This window comes from Propithecus coquereli, unplaced genomic scaffold (genome assembly GCF_000956105.1).
Source record: "Propithecus coquereli isolate 6110/MARCELLA unplaced genomic scaffold, Pcoq_1.0 Scaffold215, whole genome shotgun sequence".
Classification (NCBI taxonomy): domain Eukaryota; kingdom Metazoa; phylum Chordata; class Mammalia; order Primates; family Indriidae; genus Propithecus; species Propithecus coquereli.
Window position 1 is genome coordinate 1619245 of NW_012146634.1, and position 19852 is coordinate 1639096.

Here is a 19852-nt window from a genome sequence, read left to right on the forward strand (position 1 = left end):
AGTTTCAAATATGTCCATCCTTTGGGTGGTGCGCATTGCACTCTGTGTATGCAAATACCCGTCCCCTCCTCTCCCCTCCCTCCTCCCCCCTGCCCAACATCCAATAGATGTTATTCTTATATGTGCACTTATGTGTTGATCAGTTAATATGTGTGGTACTTTCTTTAAATGCCAAAAAGCCCCTCCACTATCATCTGTCAGTTTCTCCGTGTTCCATAGCCTAAGGATACATATTTTTCCCTTAATATATGGTGATGAACTGGTATGATAATCTGTTTAAAAATATGTAACTCTTAAATCTTAAACTGAAGTGCATGTTTTTCTATATTTTACAGTCACCTAAACCAGAAAACCCAGTTTGAAAATCCAGTGGAAGAAGCCAAGAGGAAAAAGCAGTTAGGACAGTCTGAAATTGGGTCTTCAAAACCAGGTAAAACTTTTTCCTCGATGTTTTCTTTAAGAATAATTTGTGAAATTTGTATGCTGAGTTAATAAAAGTGGATTTGAACTTTTTATTGCTGAGGCTTTGAAATTCAACAGGGAATGTCTAATTTTTGTCACTGTTAAGATGAATAATCTCAATAAAACATCTGAACATTCTGAGAATACTGAGATTTTTCCCATGATAATATAAAAAGCATAAAATATTTGGGAGAAGGGATTTGGGTAGCTTTTTATGAGTCTGAGGTATTATTTTGAAGATTGGAATGTTTCTTTATGTTTAAGGAGATGCCAATATTAGGTCTGTAGTTCATTATGAGTTTTTCCCAAGTGGATGTGGGAGGGCAAGAAAGGATTCCTGGGTGTTATTGAAGTTGTGCTAGTTCTTAAAGAATAATGGCTACCGTTATTGAGATATTGAGTCAAACACAGAACTAGATGCTTTGTATAATTATCTCACTTAAATCTCAAAAAAGCTCTGCATAGTTATTAATATTATTTTCCCCATTTGGAGGCTTTGATGGCATCAAGCCAGAATTATCTGATCCATCCCATGGCTATACTTTTCACAGGGACAGAAGCACTCATGTTTGTAAGCCAAGGAACCTCCATCCTTGAACAGTATATATGGGAGATACTCCTGACCAACTTTTAGTTGGCTTTGATTTTTTTGATGCTACTTTCTAAAATTAGGTGTTAACCAAAACTTTCCGTTTCTCTTTACTGTTTGCACATCTTGCACACCATTCACTGTATGCCAATTTTTTAGTTTGACCCTCACAAGCCAATCTTATTCCAGTATTCATGGGGACTACAGCATAGGATAGCTAACCAATCAATATTTGACATTAAAAATGAAAAAAGTACATTTCATTAAAGATATTATCATCAAATACCTAAGTATTCAGTCATTAAAGAAATGTTCTTATCTGCAATCTGGTAGGCAACACTAGTTGACAGTCAAAATTAACTTTCTTAACTGAATGGGTATTGCACATGTCAGTTAAGTAAATTTTGAAAAGTAATATTTTATTCAGAGAGTAGTTGCTATTTTGAATGTCAGAAGCTCAACAAGAGCTCAGCAATGCACAGAGGTATCACCATGACTGGCCATCTTCTGGGAGACCTTACAAAATGGCATTTACGGGGTTAAGTGCACTGCTATCCAGACTAGTCTAGTTCTCTACTTTGAGGAGCCCAAAATAGCTGCGTTTTGTTTGTTAGTATCGATTGCTTTTATTTGCAAGAGATCAGCAAATCTGGAAATAATATATCAAATAAAGGAGACCCTACTTTCCACCCCAAACCTGACTTTGTCAGTATTTCCAGCCTACCTCTTAAGGGAGCTCTTTACATATTGCACAATCTGCATAACCATACAGAGCAGTCCCAAGGTTGCTCTTTTTTCTAACTGACAGTAATGGATACCACTTAGAACACTCAGCTAGGAGGGCCAGCAACAGATACACACAGATAACTCTGGGCATGATACTAGTGCCAAGTGTGGGCTAAGTATGAAGTAAGTAGCTGCTCTTGTTAATTTAAGTCATTAGGGAAATGCACAACAAAACCACAATGAGATACCACACCACGACCACTAGAAAGGTTACAACCAAAAGGACCGACAATATATAAATATATAAATTATAAATCTGTACAATTTGATTCTCTCACAGTTTTCCTAACTGTCCTAATGGCAGCCATAGTGGGGGAAAGGAGAGAAAAGGTTCTAGGAAAGGGAAGGAAGGTGTTATTTACAAATGTGATTCACTTTTAGTTCTAGGATCATCCAAGCTCTAAAATAGGCCTTTCAAAGGAACCGTGTTTTTCTTCTTCCTAAAGTATCCACTAACCATGAGGGAAAGGGAAAGAAACATGAAGCTATTTATTTCACATGCAAGGGAGTCACTCGTCCTATCAGATATAAATTAGAGGCTGCAGAAAGCCTGAGTTGTAAATTATACAAATTCTCAATATAATCTCTTTCATAAGTAAGTGACACTGGACTTCATCTTCCTAGTATAGTGCTTTCCATACAGAGCTTAGTGGATGCTTATTCAAATGAAAAGTACAACTGTGAATGAGTGTCCAAAACTTTCAGGAATTTATACTAAAGGTTTTGACTTCATATAATGGAGTCTGGGTGGAGAGAAAGTAAGTACAAACAATACAATCAGGAGGAGATGAAGCAGGTGTTTTTACTTTTCAAATAACATGAAAGAGTACTATAAAAGATAAATGATTCATTAGCTAAGTTTTTTTTCAGTGATTTATGAGTTCAAATTCTAACTGTTCTACAACATTGGATTCTTTCTAATTTTCTTTACTTTATGGTTTCTCTTATGTTTAAATTACATAGACTGTCTTGAAGATTGGTGTAAGGGCTATTTGCATTGTAATTATTTTTGTTCTCTAACTCGCTTCTCATTTTGGCACAGATGTGGAAAAGTCACACTTTACACGAGATCCATCCCAACTTAAAGGTGTCCTTGTGCGGGCATCACTGAAAAAAAGCACAATGGGTTTTGGTTTTACCATTATTGGTGGAGATAGGCCTGATGAGTTCCTACAAGTGAAAAATGTGCTGAAAGATGGTCCTGCAGCTCAGGATGGGAAAATTGCACCAGGTAACAAATTTTTCAGAATTTCTTAAAGAGTAGTGATACTATAACAAAAATTATAGTGAAGACACTTTATTTACATATATATATATATTAGAAAGAAAATTTATATAATTGAAGAGTGTGATTCTTATATTAAAATAGCTTATCCTCTAAATGCGTATTAGCTTTGAAGAAGGACCATTTTATAAATATGTGGAAACTATTAGAGAAAACAAATTTATTAATATTTTGGAATACTTTATATAATTTTAAGATATATATCCTTGGCTATATAAAATTAAAGATTTATTAACCATCTTAGAAAACTGTTTGGTTGTTTGATTTTCTTTGATTCTGTAGGATGCTTTTGGAGCTAAGATTTACCTATAATCATATTTGAAAAATGCTCCAGTGTAGTATTTATAGTTATATCAAACAAATTGTTATATCCCACAGTTTTTCCCCAAGTGTTTATGCTTCCTTAATCTTACTAGTCATTAGTAAAATTTAACTCCTATGTTAAGAATTATAGACACAAACATTACCATTTTGACAAAGCTGTATAAACTTAAGTTGTCCTTTATATAGTTTTCCCGAAGTATTTTCTTCGTAGTTGTTGGATATTTTAATACGGCTGGCAGTGTTTGTGGCTGAGGAGCTTAGAGGAGGTTCAAGACAAGTTACTGATTACAGGGGAGGTTTAAGCACTTTTTTCCAGAAGAATTTTAGAATTATACTGAGGTTGCTTCTTGCAGTGTTTGCTAGACATTTCTAATCCTCTGTTATTTCGCATACCATGTAAATATGGGCCCACATTTGCATGGTAGAATTGTCATAGTACTTTTTGATGACAAACATCAAGTTATTTTCAATGAGGATATGGAATCTCTCATATTATGCTATCCTATTAAGGTGATAGAAACAACAAGAAAACTTAAAATCATCAAGAGTTATATTTATAAAGAAAATTATTTTAATTCTACTTTATTACTTTATAAAAGTAACAAACTGTAGAGATTAGAATTAATAGTAAGGTTTTTTTGTTTTCAGTTTTGACCTTTTCAACATTTTGTCTATGAAATACATCTCTTAGCTATCATATATGCTGTCAGGATTTCATAATATAGTTTCAGATTTGCCTAAAACTGTTATTATCTAATTTGCATAGCAATATAATACTCCCATGAAAATCCTAGGAGTTTTCACCAGAGGTGGAAAAGTCAAAACTTTGTTTCTAATTAGTCTAATTTCTATATCTTAGATTATGAAACAAACTTCACAGACTAACAATTGATTTTAATACTATTCAGGTTGATTTTTTTTAAAGCCATCAGAACAAATTAAAGCATTTTTACCCTTTACTTGGCAATAACCTTTTAAATAATCATATTCAAATAAAAGCAAATGAATGGGACAACAGAGGCCAAATTTTAAGTCAAGTCTGTATTAAAAAATACCCAACTGATGAATGTCAAGTGATAATGATTCTGAAACCAAATTAGGCTGGGTGCAGCGGCTCACACCTCTAATCCTAGCACTCTGGGAGGCTGAGGCAGGAGGATTGCTTGGGAGTTCAAGACTAGCCTGAGCAGGAGCGGGACTCTGTCTCTACAAAAAATTAGAAAAATTAGCTGGGCATGGTGGTGCACACTTGTAGTACCAGCTACTCAGGAGGCTGAGGCAGGAGAATCACTTGAGCCCAGGAATTTGAGATTACAGTGAGCTATGATGACACCTTTGCACTGTAGCCTGGGCTAAAGAGTGAGACCCAGTCTGAAAAAAATAAAATAAAATAAAATAAAATAAATAAGATACACTAATGTAAAATCAGGAAAGCAAAACCAACTTTTATAAAGATTAATTTTGCTGACTTTTCAATGTCTTAAATAATACATCCTTTGCTTGTATTGATTTTTTTGTTGCTTGTTTCACCTTTTGAAATCTGATTTATAATATTAATAAATTCAGAATCTCTACAAAAACAATACTGAAAGAAAATACATTCATAAGCTAACATCATTCTAATCTTAGCTCTACATTTCTCAAACTAGAATAAATTTTTAAGTACATTGTAATCAATGGCTTCTTAAACTCAAGAAATAAAGTGGCATTTAAAGATAGCCTGTTTGTACAAGTAGCCAATCGAGTTATTCGCCACTCTTCTATGTACTAAATACTTACTATAATGTGCCTAGCTTTATATGGCTACTTTGATATGACTTAGAAGGTATACTAACAATGATTATATGAATTTTCAGGGTTTGTTTTAATGATATACTTGAAGTCAAAACCCTTTGCTGCTAAAATAATTAAGATTTTAGATATTACATATACTTTTTAGAGAGGAGTCATAAAAGGGAGAATGTCTGTGTTAGACATTACAGGCTCACGCCTGTAATCCTAGCACTCTGGGAGGTCAAGGTGGGAGAATCACTTGAGGTCAGAAGTTCAAGACCAGCCTAAGCAAGAGCAAGACGCCGTCTCTGCTAAAAATAGAAGAAGTTAGCCGGGCATGGTGGTGCTCGCCTGTAGTCCCAGCTACCTGGGAGGCTGAGGCAAGAGGACCTTGAGCCCAGGAGTTTGAGGTTGCAGTGAGCTACCCTGACACCAGGGCACTCTAGCCTGGGCAGCAGAGCAAGACTCTGTCTCAAAAAAAAAAAGAAATCTATCCTTTCAGCAGTTAATGGACAGTAAGAGGCTTACAGAATCCAAATTTAGTTGTTAAATTTAAGTTATTTTTGCCTCTCCTCCAGCAAAAAATTAACTTTATTTGGTGGTTTTAATATTTTTATCATGATTGTGTTTTACCAGGTGATGTTATTGTAGACATCAATGGCAACTGTGTCCTTGGTCACACCCATGCAGATGTTGTCCAGATGTTTCAACTGGTACCTGTCAATCAGTATGTAAACCTCACTTTATGTCGTGGTTATCCACTTCCTGATGACAGTGAAGATCCTGTTGTGGACATTGTTGCTGCTACCCCTGTCATCAACGGACAGTCATTAACCAAGGGAGAGACTTGCATAAATAATCAGGATTTTAAGCCAGGAGCAATGGTTCTAGACCAGAATGGAAAATCAGGACACACCTTGACCAGTGATCGTCTCAATGGACCATCAGATCTAAGCGAACAGAGAGCATCCATGGCATCATCAGGCAGTTCCCAGCCTGAACTAGTGACTATCCCTTTGATTAAGGGCCCCAAAGGCTTTGGTTTTGCAATTGCTGACAGCCCTACTGGACAGAAGGTGAAAATGATATTGGATAGCCAGTGGTGTCAAGGCCTTCAGAAAGGGGATATAATTAAGGAAATTTACCATCAAAATGTGCAGAATTTAACACATCTCCAAGTGGTAGAGGTGCTAAAGCAGTTTCCAGTAGGTGCAGATGTACCGTTGCTTATCTTAAGAGGAGGTGAGTAAAAGCACAACAAGGGAAAAGCTTCAGTGTTCAAACATTTATATCTGTTGATTATCCTTCCTTACAGATCAGAATGTCTTTTCCCAGCAGACTTAACTGGTAATTAGGGTGCATTTCCTTAAGGTTCTGTCTGATTGTTTCCATAAGTGATATCTTTTTCAGAAGTTTATTTAGTTATTAGTGGTTTCATTTATGTCCATTAAGGATTTCTTTTCCTCTGTATTCTTTGTAAAATCTGATTTATGGCTTTAATGATTAGAGAGAGTCATATCATTGTGCTACTTCAGATGAAATATATTCTCTTAATTTCATTTTCTCTGTTAATGGCAATAATAGAAATTGACTCTTTCAACCAGTGGTGCTTCATCTGGACCTCTGTAATGCACCAAAGATGTTTTGAAAGAGCTGGCATCTCTGTGGATAAGTAAAATGTTGGATGGTATAGTAATCTGTTCTGCAAAGGCAATCATGATAGCTTATGCTCATAAAGCTTTTATCTTAAGCTCTAGTATTTGCCTGTAAATTGTTAATTAAACCCCACAGAGCTTATCTGAAAGAAACATAATTTTTATTTTTCAAGGTCGTCAGCTGACATGAACTGCTTCCAGACATTATAAATCCAGTTCCAAAGACTGATCACAAAGTTTCACTTTAATAGGCTTTCTTAAATCCATACCTATGAATGACTAGTATTTTAAAGAATAAAATTGAGCTTTTGATTCTTTTATCTCTCTGGCTTTTTGTTTATATTTTTTAGTCAAATGAGCACTTTAACTTCTTCAGGGAGCTTTTTCTTCTCCTTTCTTTGAACCATATTGGTTTCTTCTTTGGGTGATGGTAGAGTGTGTTTAGAGTGAGGTGAAAATCTTTATGTGAGTGCTTGAGAGTTATTTAGGGCTTCAGCAAAAATAACAGAGAGACCAGAGTTTGATGTCACAGAGATTTGATGTCAGTTTTCTACCTTACCATTTATTGGTTATATGATATACGGAAGAATGTTAGTTTACATTATCTGTAAAATGGTCATATCATTTATGTCTTACGATTGTCATAAAAATGAAATGAGAGAATATATGTATAATGCCTGGCATAGGAGGTATTAGACATAGATAGAATTTACTAGCGTACTAAAAGTTGAAGCTAATTTTATCACAAACATTAGCAGTATTTGCGATCTGGGAATGCTTCCTCTGTTTTTAAAATTTGGCCCATTTTTTTTTTTTTTTTTTAAAGGTCCTCCTTCACCAACCAAAACTGCCAAAATGGTGAGTATATACTGGTCCTCAGATGCTTCTTTCCAGCACACTGAGAGAGATGCCATGTTCCCCTCCGTAAGAACAGCTCACCATGGTGGTGATTATTGACTGGGAGAAGTCAGGAGGCAGGCTGCCCTGGGCTTGTATCAGAAACTCTAAGGAAGCATTTAGAAAAAGCCTCCTAGTGAGGGGGTGTGCTCTCCTGGTTAAGGATTGCTATTGGAGGAATACTGGAGGCCCATACTACCAATAGTCTTGTTCTCTAAGTAGTAGATTGTGGCCACATTGAAGAACATAGGTAGGGGTCCTTTTACTTTCTTTGTGTTTCCAAGGAGCAAAGTAAGAAGAACCTAAATGTTAGGACAGATGATAAACTGTTACATCTTCTTGCTGGTGCTCGAAGGGAAGACATGGTAACTTCACATAATTTCATGGGGACTATAAATACCCACACATAGATAGCCTTCTTACATTTAGGATTAAACAAGACTTTCTACAGTAATTTTGGCCTTCTTTGCTAACTTTGCTTGTTTTCAAAGTGAAAGGTTGTCAAGGCTTGAAACAGTGTCATCTTTGCCATTCTTCTGAATAACTGAGTAGCCTATTTAAGTACCTGTTTAGAGAGTAAGAGCTAAAATAAGGACACACCGACTAGTGCTTTTGCGGAAGAAATTGTACTGGGTGCACATTTGTGTCTGCTTAAATATCCACAATTATGTGGATATGAATATAAAGATAATTATAATTTAAAATCCTAATTTACTTCTAGTTTGCTTGGAGTGTTTCATCTCAAAATTGAAAGATGGTCTTCTATAACCATAAGCCATAGACTATTAAAGGAAAGACCATCACATATTAAATAGATTAATTGTTTCTAGACCACCAAGTAGGAATCTTTCCCAAATTTGCTGTTTTATAGATCAAAAGGAAAGAAACACTCAGCCTCTGCCCTTTTTATCAACTGTTTATACTACTTAGATCCAGTGTGAACAGAAATTCTTCTTGTCCATTTAGTTAAAATTGCACTGTATTTTTCTACATCTCTCTGATTCCTCTAGTAATCATTTTTAACTCCTATGCCAGCATATCTGTTTCATAATGGATGCCACTGCAGCCACAGTGACCCCAGTGCTTTATAATTAAGGGAAGGCTCTAATAACTTTACCTGCTTCTGACAGAATACTAGGACATGTGGGGGAAGGGGAGGAGACTGTTCTTACCTTTCCTGCCATCTGACTGGGTCTGGGTCAGTGAAAGGTTCCCTGTGGCACAACATTCTGTAGCGACTGACCCCTCATTACTCCCTGACAAGCTGGTGCCCCCGCATTCTAGTCAGCATTAATTATCACAAACATCTATAATCTCCCTCTCGTAACGATCATTCAGGATAAAAAGCTGGTCTCAAAACCATATTTCTTAGGCTACTTATTGGATTTCATTTTTCATAAAATTTTATTAAAGAAATCATTTTGCTTGGCTTTTATTTTGGGAACATTCTATCTGAATAGGAAAAATATCAAAATATGCTACTCTTTTCTTTATCTGATTGCCTGGCATGGTACATTTTTTCTTAATATATGTGAATTGGCCAGGCAGGGTTTTCACAGTGTCATCTTTTTAATCTAAATTAGAGTTAACACTTCCTATCCCTTTTTTGAGAAAGAATATTATTTTAAACATCTTCACTGAAAATTAAACTCAGTGAGAAGGAGGTGGGGCTTATCAAGAATTTAATGAAAGTATTCTCTGAGTCTCCCTCTTGCTTTACTTAGAAGTACTGCCTTGTGCTGTATTCCTATTTGTCATCATCTCAGAGTCAATTTGTGTCTTGGGGGTAGAGAAAAGAACAAGATTGCTTAAATATAGGACTAATTGAGGTCCTTCAGTTGATATCATTATAAACTTTTTCTAATTTAAATACATTTAACCAAATGCATATGGCTATGAAAGTGAATTCCCATAAGACCACAAATGTGCTATGGCTTTGACCCTGCCACTACACAACTGTAATCAGTTGACATATCTAGTTCAGACAACAGTTTTATAAATCAACCATCTGACTTTTAAAAATACTAAGTAAGGCCCTTTTCCATTTCAGAAAACAGATAAAAAGGAAAATTCAGGAAGTTTGGAGGCCATAAATGAGCCCATTCCCCAGCCTATGCCTTTTCCACCCAGCATTATCAGGTCAGGATCCCCGAAATTGGATCCTTCTGAGGTCTACCTGAAATCTAAGACTTTATATGAAGATAAACGTAAGTAGTTGTGGAATATTGCAGGAGAGCATGTAACAAGATAAATTTGGATTTTTTTTTAAACTGGGACCCTCCCATCTTTTAAAAGTTATTCCTTCATTCCTATTTTAATATAACTCTGGCTTCTTCCATGTACATTCAACATTCACTTACTCATTTTTTTCAAAACCATGTATTAAGTGCCAGCTATCTGACAGATGCCATATTAGGTAATTGGAATACAGAGATAAATAGGTTACACAGGCCCTGCACCCAAAAATATTATTAAACCTAAATGGAAAAGACAAGTATGTAATCAAATAAGTATACAAATAAGTGTACATAGGCCTAATAGGTGCAGTAATAGACAGATGAACTGGATAAATTGGGATCCAAAGTAGGAAAGAGTCAGTTTTATCAATGTGGATAGTAGGAAGTGTCAAGTAAGCCTTCATACTGGGAGTAAAGTTTAAACCAAATCTTCAGAGATGCAGAGGTGTTTATGAGGAAGATAAAAGGTAAAGACAGAAGGAATAGCATTTTCTCATTGGCCTTGCATGGCCCAGGTTCTACAAGTATTAATAGTTCACTTTGGCTGGATGTAATTGGCAAGGAAGTCAGAGATGAGAGCAGGAGCAGATTGTAGAGGGTCAGTTATGCCCCTCTGGGGAAGCTAGACTTGGTCATATAAATAAGAGAGAGCCATGGAATGGTTTAAAGTATGGGAAAGATATATTGGGGCTTGTATTTTAGAAAGATTTTTCTGGTAGGGGAATGGAAGATGAATCAGAGGTTTATGAAATTTGAGGAAGTGTGTGCAATTTGAGGAGGAAACCAAAGAGTCGACCCGTTAAAGGAGTCCATCTGAGAGATGAGAAGAGAGAAGGCATGAGGCAGAAATTCATGTTTGTACTAATTTACTTACTAATGAGAAATCTATTCCAAAGTAAAATTGCAGAGTTAAGTGGGTTTAATTTTTTAAAATTTGTTTTAAGAAATAGCTAAATCTACCTTGGAAAAGATACATACAAGTGGAAATATTATATGTAATTGACTTCATGTTTATTTAACTAGTTGCAGAACTTTATCTTGATATTCCCAGGCCATATTTAAAAAGATGAAAACCGAGTGTAAGCAACAGCAAAGTAATAGTTTGAATTAGTGTAACTGTGTAGAATGGGTTGCCATTCCAAGCCTGGTACTTTCTTAATATTGGTATAAACTCTGCAGTCCCATTGGGCTTCACCCATAAAATAAGTGAGTTGGACTCATGACTCTTTTAATCTCTGAAGTTCTATGATTTTAATAAGAAATATTTATCAAAAGATATTGCTTCTAAAGAATATTATCAGGAATTTACACCATACCATATCTCACATTTTATATATTTCCCTGATATGTTTATCTCTTTTATTAGTAAATACTTCTTACTTGTAAGTAACATTATTATTTTCCCAGAGATAAAAATCTTAGGAAATAGATTTTCCTGACTTAATATTCTAAGGAATTCAACCTGCCCTTCGGGGGCAGGATAGTGTGGGTTAATAGTCTGGACCCTGGAAATCAAGCTGGGTTAAAATCTCAGCTCTGCCACTTACTTGCTGTGTGACACTGGGCAAGTTATTTAGGCTTCAGTTTCCCCACCTAGAAAATGGGGCTAATAATAGGTGTTAGCTGTTTTTTTATTTTCCTTTAAAATGCTATCGTTTTGCAAAATTAGGCTAGGTAAGTAATTCATATGTAATATTTTTCTGAGACAAAGGTATTAGCATGAGAGTAGAAAGAAGGTATTTCATGGGCTCTCTTTTCCTAGGATTTAAAGTACCTTACTCAAGTGTTAACTTAGATCATTTGTGCCCATCAAATATCAAACTCAAACTGTATAATTCTAAATTTAATGTTGTAATATTGATTGGACAGCATTAGAAGTTAACAGTAGTAGAACACTGAGTGCATGGAAGTGGGAGTAAATATTCCTAAACAATCTTATTCCAGTTTTGTTTAGAGCTCAAAATAAGGATTTATACTTGAATTTTTGTGTGTATGTGTTATGCTCTTGTATAAATTTTCACATATCAAAAAGTTCTGAGATTATAGTTTGTTCCTCTGTAATACTATTCTATTATATATTGAACTTTGTTTTGTTTTAATCCTTTTAAAATATTTATTTTATATTTTCTGGTTTTCCTTAGCGCCAAACACCAAAGATTTGGATGTTTTTCTTCGGAAACAAGAGTCAGGGTTTGGCTTCAGGGTGCTAGGAGGAGACGGACCTGACCAGTCTGTAAGTGTCAGTTCCTCGCAATGTGGCTGCGCCTGTTCAAACTTTGTAGTGGTGATGTGGTGGAATATGGTGTGTTTGGTTTGGTGTTTTAAGTTTTTTTTTTCTCTAACAGTTTCATGAATATCAAGAAGAACTGCATTTTTATTAGTATCATAGTCCCTCAGTTAACATGGTACAGCTGAGTCTGAAAACTGTAGGTAAAAACTGAGTATGTCAGCTGCAGATTGGACAGTGATTAATTTATTTACTTCTCTGTGTAAATAAATAGAGCTTATTTTAAGTTTTTATTTCCCTTTGCCTTCATTAAACAGAGTCTTAGACATTTTCCCTCTCTAAGAAACCTATAATTCTATGTCTTCTTTCCCACAATCACTCATCTTCTGAATTTTCCGTAAATAGTTAGCATGAGCCTGTGCATATTATTTCACCTAATCTTATTAATGGGTTGGCATTTTCATGCTTGGTACTTTGCATGTCATTTCATCCATTACCTAGGAAACCAGAAGAATATAAAATAGTTAATATTTCTATCTAGAAGGCATAGGGGTTATGGAATTTAAAGTGTAGACTTACATTTACACGTGACTCTCACATATAGTTAGAGAACAAATGTAGTAGGTTTTGTTTTTAAGTTTTGTCCCTTGGTTTGAATAACAAAGTAATGAGCTCTATAGAATTGAAGAACGTATTTACTTTTTTTTTTTGGTATAATATCAAAAGGGACCATATTGTTATGCTTAGAAGTTAGGTGAAAAACAATAATCTTTAAAATGACAAGCTTCTTTCTATTTCTGAATAAGACATTTGTTTGGTTGCAATTACAACTATCATTAGAGACCCATGAAGCTTAAGGGAGGTTGCCCTATACAGGGCAAATATAAGATACTTTCTTCTTGATGGTATATGTATGTCTTTTTATTGCTTCCTATTTTGTTGATATTCATAGCGTTCACTTAGACACTTTAAGAATTTATCTTGAACAATTGGGAAAAAACTTTTTTTTCCTCTTAAACGTCAGATTCTAGCTGCTTTGAAACTAGCCAAACATTCAGGATTGTTGGATTCTAATTGCTGGTGAGCAAAATGAATCAGATTTGTTCACCTAGATTCAAGTGAACCTTAGTCCACTCTGTTCCCCTTGAGATTTAGCAACAAATTGTTTCTCAGTTGTATATACCGAACTTGTACTGTTAGCCATATGTGATGGGAGTATTGTGAGAATGATCCCAGTTGCTATAAACAGTGTGTAGAAAATCTTGCCAGGGGCATTGAACAGGTTTTTTTCTATTTTTAGTAGCTATTCCACAGAATTGCATTTTCTTTTTCTTTTCCTTTTTTTTTTTTTTTTTTTTTTTTTGAGACCAAGTCTCATTCTTACCCAGGCTAGAGTGCCATGGCATCAGCCTAGCTCACAGCAACCTCAAACTCCTAAGTTCAAGCCATCCTCCTGCCTCTCAGCCTCCCGACTACAAGCGCACACCACCATGCCTGGCTAGTTTTTTCTATTTTTGGTAGAGACAGGATCTCGCTCTTGCTCAGGCTGGTCTCAAACTCCTGACCTCAAGCGATCTTCCTGCCTCGGCCTCCCAGAGTGCTAGGATTGCAGGCATGAGCCAATGTGCTAGGCCAAGAATTGTATTTTCGGAGTTTTAACATTTTGTTTCCTGGTAGTGATGGAGATGATGGTGGTACTTTTTGAATTATTCAACAACTTTGTATTTTCTGTCTTCTTTGGACATAATCCTGGGAATCTACAAGGGATTACATAATACAATGTGGTTATTTGAGGTGCCATTTTGGAGGATGGGCATTTTCTAAGATAACACCTTTCTAAAATATGGCTGTTTTCATAATTGAACTGTAAAAACCTGTTGGTTTGCACCATGCTGAGTCAGGAAGTCCTTTACTCTTCAAGTGCATTGTGGACTATAGACCACCTTACACTTTGTTATCTTACCAGATATATATTGGAGCCATTATTCCTCTTGGAGCAGCTGAGAAAGATGGTCGGCTCCGAGCAGCTGATGAACTAATGTGCATTGATGGAATTCCTGTTAAAGGAAAATCACACAAACAAGTCTTGGACCTAATGACGACTGCTGCTCGAAATGGCCATGTGTTATTAACCGTCAGAAGAAAGATCTTCTATGGAGGTATGCAAACCTGTTCCTGCTCTGAAAAGTTAAAAAAGAAACAAAGAGACGAAGTGGACTTTGTATGTAGTTTTGCAGGTTATTTTGTTTAACCAAATGGGTGTGATCCAGGATCTCATGGTGGAAGGCCATGTAGGGTCAAAAGGATCCAGAAATAATACCACTATTAAAAAAGAAATAAACTTTGGGCCTCTATTCTAAGATCATATTAATATATTGATACATTTTTGCCAATGTGGTATTGCAGATGGGAGTATTAGTTTAAATCTGGGGGGTTTTTTTAACAAATACAAAGTTATTTAATTAAACCAAGATACTCACTGGCTGAATATGCAAAGATTTTGGATACTGACAAAAATCTCAGATATTCAAGGAAAATGGAATGTTTCTACTTGAGAAGTACAACTTTTAACTTTAATTATACTTTAAATTAACTAAAGTATAATTTAACATTTACTGAGTACTCGCTATGTCCCAGGTGCATGGATTATTTTATTTAATCTCACAACACTGTGATGTAAAAACTGTCATTGCCACAATTACTCACAGAAAGGTTGAGAGACACATAACTGGTAAGTAGTAGGGCCAGGATTAAAATTCTCAGTTTAATTGAGGAGATCAAGGTCTAAACCATTATACTAGGACGTGAGTATCTTTTATAGTTTTCTCATCAATAGTTTTGTGAATATTAAATAGGAATTTTTATAAGTGAGTTCTTGCCACTTTAAAATTTAAAAGACAACTGTAGCACACAAATGTAAGCCTCATGAAGGGATGGATTTTTATCTGTTTGGTTATCTGCTGTATCCGTAGCACCTAGAAAAGTGCCTGCCTGGCACAGAGTAGACATCAGAAAGTGTTTGTGAACTTGATGAATATTTACATCAGTCTTGAAAATAAGGCACTCTGTTTCTTTTTTAATTTTGTTATTGCTACATAATATTCTACATATTTATGAGGGCTACATGTGATATTTTATTACATGCACAGAATGTGTAATGATCAAGTCAGGGTATTTGGAATATCCATCACTTCGAGTATTTATCATTTCCATGTGTTGGGAATACTTCCAGTTCTCTCTTCTAGCCACTTGGAAATGTACAATACACTGTTGGCCATTAGAACTTACACTTTCTAACTGCATGATCAAACCTACTGCCCAACCTCTTTTTATTTCCCTGCAGTCCCCCCAACACCTTTCCCAGCCTCTTACTTCTATCATTCTACTCTCTACCTCCATGAGATCAACCTTTTTAGTTTCCACATATGAGTGAGAACATGCAAAATTTGTCTTTCTGTGTCTGGCATATTTTACTTAACATAACGACCTCCAGTTCCATCCATGTTGCTGCAAATGACATGATTTCCTTTTTTTTTATGGTCGAATAGTATTCCATTGTGAGTGTATACCACATTTTCTTTATCCATTTGTCTGTTGATGGACATGTAGGCTGATTCCATATCTTTGCTGTTGTAAACAATGCTGCAGTAAACATGGGGGTGCAGGAATCCCTTTGATATAACAATTTCTTTTCCTTTGGATAAATACCCAGTAGTGGATTGCTGGATCCTATGATAGTTCAATTTTTAGTTTTTTAAGAAATCTCCAGGCCAGGCACGGTGGCTCACACTTACAATCCTAGCACTCTGCGAGGCTGAGGCAGGAGGGCTGTTTGAGCTCAGGAGTCTGAGACCAGCCTGAGCAAGAGTGAGACTCTGTCTCTACTAAAGATGGAAAAATTAGCCAGGTGTCATGGTGCATGCCATGGAGGTACAGTGATGCCATTACACTCTTCCCAGGGCAACAGAGAGAGACTCTGACTCACACAAAAAAAGAAATATCCATACTATTTTCCATAGAAGCCGTACTAATTTACATTCCCACCAAGAGTGTATATAAGAGAGTTCCTTTTTCTTCACATCCTCACCAGCATCTATTATTTTTGGCTTTTAATAATAGCCACTCTAACTGGGGTAAGACGATATCTCATGAGGTTTTTATTTGCTTTTCTCTGATGTTACTTATATTGAGCATTTCTTCATATACTTGTTGGCCATCTGTATGTCTCCTTTTGTGAAATGTCTACTTACATCCTTTGCCTATTTTTTTTATTTTAATTGTTTTTATTATTTTTTTTATTTCAGGATATTATGAGGGTACAAACATTTTGGTTACATTTTATGACTTTGCCTCACCCAAGCGAGGATTAGAGGCATGCTCTTCCCCACTACAATGCTCACCACATCCATTAGTTGTGAGTTTACCCCCACCAAACCCCCTAATCCCTGGAGAATATTACTATTGTGTGAGCACCATAGTGTTGATCAGTTAGTGCCAATTATGATGGCAAGTACATGTGGAGCCTATTCTTCTGTTCTTGTGATACCTCACTTCAGAGGATGGGCTTAAGCTCTGTCCAGGAGAATATAAGAGGTGCTAGATCACCGTCATTTCTTATAATTGAGTAATATTCCATCGTATACATATACCAAATTTTAATAATCCACTCATGAATTGACGGGCACTTGGGTCGTTTCCACATTCTTGCAATAGTCAATTGTGCTGCCATAAACATTCAGGTGCAGATGTCTTTATTATAGAATGTCTTTTGCTCTTTTGGGTAGATGCCTAATAGTGCTATTGCTGGATCAAATAGTATTTCTATTGTTAGGTCATTGAGGTGTCTCCAAATTCCTTTCCACAGAGGTTGCACTAATTTGCAGTCCCACCAGCTGTGTAAGAGTGTTCCTGTCTCTCCACATCTCGCCAGCATTTGTTGTTTTGGGATTTTTTTGATAGAGGCCAATCTCACTGCTTTGCCCATTTTTTAATGGATTTATTTGTTTGTTTGTTTGTTTGTTTGTTTGTTTTACTGTTGAGTTGACTTTCTTGTATATTCTGGATATTAGTCCCTTGGATGAATAGTTTGCACATATTTTCTCCCATTTAGCAGATTGTCTCTTCACTCCGTTGATGGCTCCCTTTGCTGTGCAGAAGCTTTTTAGTTTAATATACTCCCATTTGTCTATTTTTATTTTTATTGCCTGTGGTTTTGGGGTCTTAGCCATAAAATCTTTGCCTAGACCAATGTCCTAAAGCGTTTTCCCCATGTTTTCTTCTAGTAGTTTTATAGTTTCAGGTCTCATGTTTAAGTTTTTAATCCATCTGGAGTTGATTCTTGTGTATGGTGAGAGGGATTCAGTTTTATTCTTCTGTATAAGAATATCCAATTTTCCCAGCACCATTTATTAAAGAGGGTGTCCTTTCATCAGTTCTTGGCACCTTTGTCAAAAATCAGTTGGCTGTAACTATGTGGATTTATTTCTGGATTCTCTATTCTGTTCCACTGGTTTGTTTTTATACCAATACCATGCTATTGTGGTTGCCGTAGCCTTGTAATATATTAATATTTTGAATCAGATAGTGTGATGACTCCATCTTTGTTCTTTTTGCTCAGAATTGCTTTGGCTATTTGGACTTGCTCTTGGTTCTATACAAATTTTAGAATTTTTTTTTTTATTTCTGTGAAAAAGGATATTGGTATTTTGATAGAAATTGCATTGAATCTTTAGATTGTTTTGGGCAGCATGGTCATTTTAACAATATTAATTCTTCCAATCCATGAGCATGGGATGCCTTTCCATTTGTGTCCTCTTCAATTTCTTTCATCAGTGTTTCATAGTTTTTCTTGTAGAGATCTTTCACCTCCTTGGTTAAATTTTTTCCTAGATATTTTAATTTTTTCTAGCTATTATAAATGGAATTACTTTTTTGATTTCTTTCTCAGCGAGTTCCTCATTGGTGTATAGAAATGCCATTGATTTTTCTGTGTTGGTTTTGTATCCTACAACTTTATTGAATTTATATATCGCATCTAAGAGTTTTTTGGTGGATTCTTTAGGTTTCTAGATAAAAATCATATCATCAGCAAAGAGGAACAATTTGACTTTTTCTCTCCTAATTTGAATGCCTTTTATTTCTTTCTCTTGCTTTTAATGCTCTGGCTAGGACTTCTAGTACTGTGTCTAATAAGAATGGTAAAAGTGGGCATTCTTGGCTTGTTCCAGTTCTTAGGGGAAATGCTTTTTGCTTTTCCCCATTCAGTGTGATGTTAGCTGTGGGTTTGTCATATATGGTCTTTATTATGTTGAGGTATGTTCCTACTATGCCTCGTTGCTGAGAGTTTTAATCATGAGGGATGTGGAATTTTATCAAATGCTTTTTCTGTGTCTGTTGAGATAATCGTATATTAATAGTTTTGTCCTTCATTTTGTTGATGTGATGTGTCATGTTTATTGATTTGCATATGTTGAACCATCTTTGCATGCCTGGAATAAATCCCACTTGATCATGGTGCATTATTTTTTTGATGTGCTATTGGATTCAGTTTGCTAGTATTTTGTTGACAATTTTTGTATCTCTGTTCATCAGGGATTTTGGTCTATAGTGTTCTTTTTTTGTTGTGTCCTTGCATGGTTTTGGTATCAGGGTAATGTAGACCTCATAGCATGAGTTAGAGAGAATTCCCTCTGCTTCAATTTCTTGGAATAGTTTAAGGAGAATTAGTGTTAGTTCTTTGAAAGTTTGGTAGAATTTGGCAGTGAAGCCATCTGGTTCTGGACTTTTCTTTTTTGGGAGACTTTTCATTGCTGATTCAATCTCATTACTCGTTATTGGTCTGTTCAGGTTTTCTATTAATAATTCTTACTTATTCAATCTTGGTAGGTACAGGAATTTATTTATTTCCTCTAGGTTTTCTAGTTTGTTCATATTTAGTTGTTCATAATAGTCTCTGATGATCAACATTGTTAAAATGTCTATACTACCCAAAGTGATTTACAGATTCAATACAATCCCTATTAAAATACCAACACCATTTTTCACAGATATAGAAAAATTAATTTTACGCTTCATATGGAACCAGAGAAGACCCCGTATAGCAAAAGCAATTCTAGACAATAAAAATAAAATGGGAAGTATCAATTTACCAGACGTCAAACTATACTACAAGGCTGTAGTAATTAAATCAGCTTGGTACTAGCACAAGAACAGACATCATCTCTAATCATTGACCAGTGGAACAGAACTGAGAACCCAGATATAAAACCATCCTTATATAGCCATCTAATCTTTGACAAAGCAGACAAAGACATACACTGGGGAAAAGAATCCTTATTCAATAAAGTGGTGCTGGGAAAACTGGATAGCCACATGTAGAAGACTGAATCAGGATCCACACTTTGACCTCTCACAAAAATCAACTCACACTGGGTAACAGACTTAAACCTAAGGTGTGAAACTATTAGAATTCTAGAGGAAAACGTTGGAAAGACTCTCCTAGACATTGGCCTAGGCAAAAAATTTATGAAGAAGACCCCAAAGGCAATCACAACTACAACAAAAATAAATAAATGGGACCTGATCAAATTAAAAAGCTTCTGCACAGCCAAAGAAACT

General features: G+C 35.6%; 1 protein-coding gene across 1 annotated transcript in view; it reads left to right on the plus strand.

Annotated features, from left to right (window-relative positions):
• Positions 1–19852, plus strand: part of MAGI3 (membrane associated guanylate kinase, WW and PDZ domain containing 3) — an 82322-nt gene that overhangs the window by 15844 nt on the left and 46626 nt on the right. The window contains 7 exon segments of the mRNA XM_012644583.1: positions 336–430; positions 2880–3068; positions 5856–6461; positions 7701–7732; positions 9822–9978; positions 12150–12241; positions 14202–14394. Coding sequence (XP_012500037.1) covers positions 336–430; positions 2880–3068; positions 5856–6461; positions 7701–7732; positions 9822–9978; positions 12150–12241; positions 14202–14394 — 1364 coding nt within the window.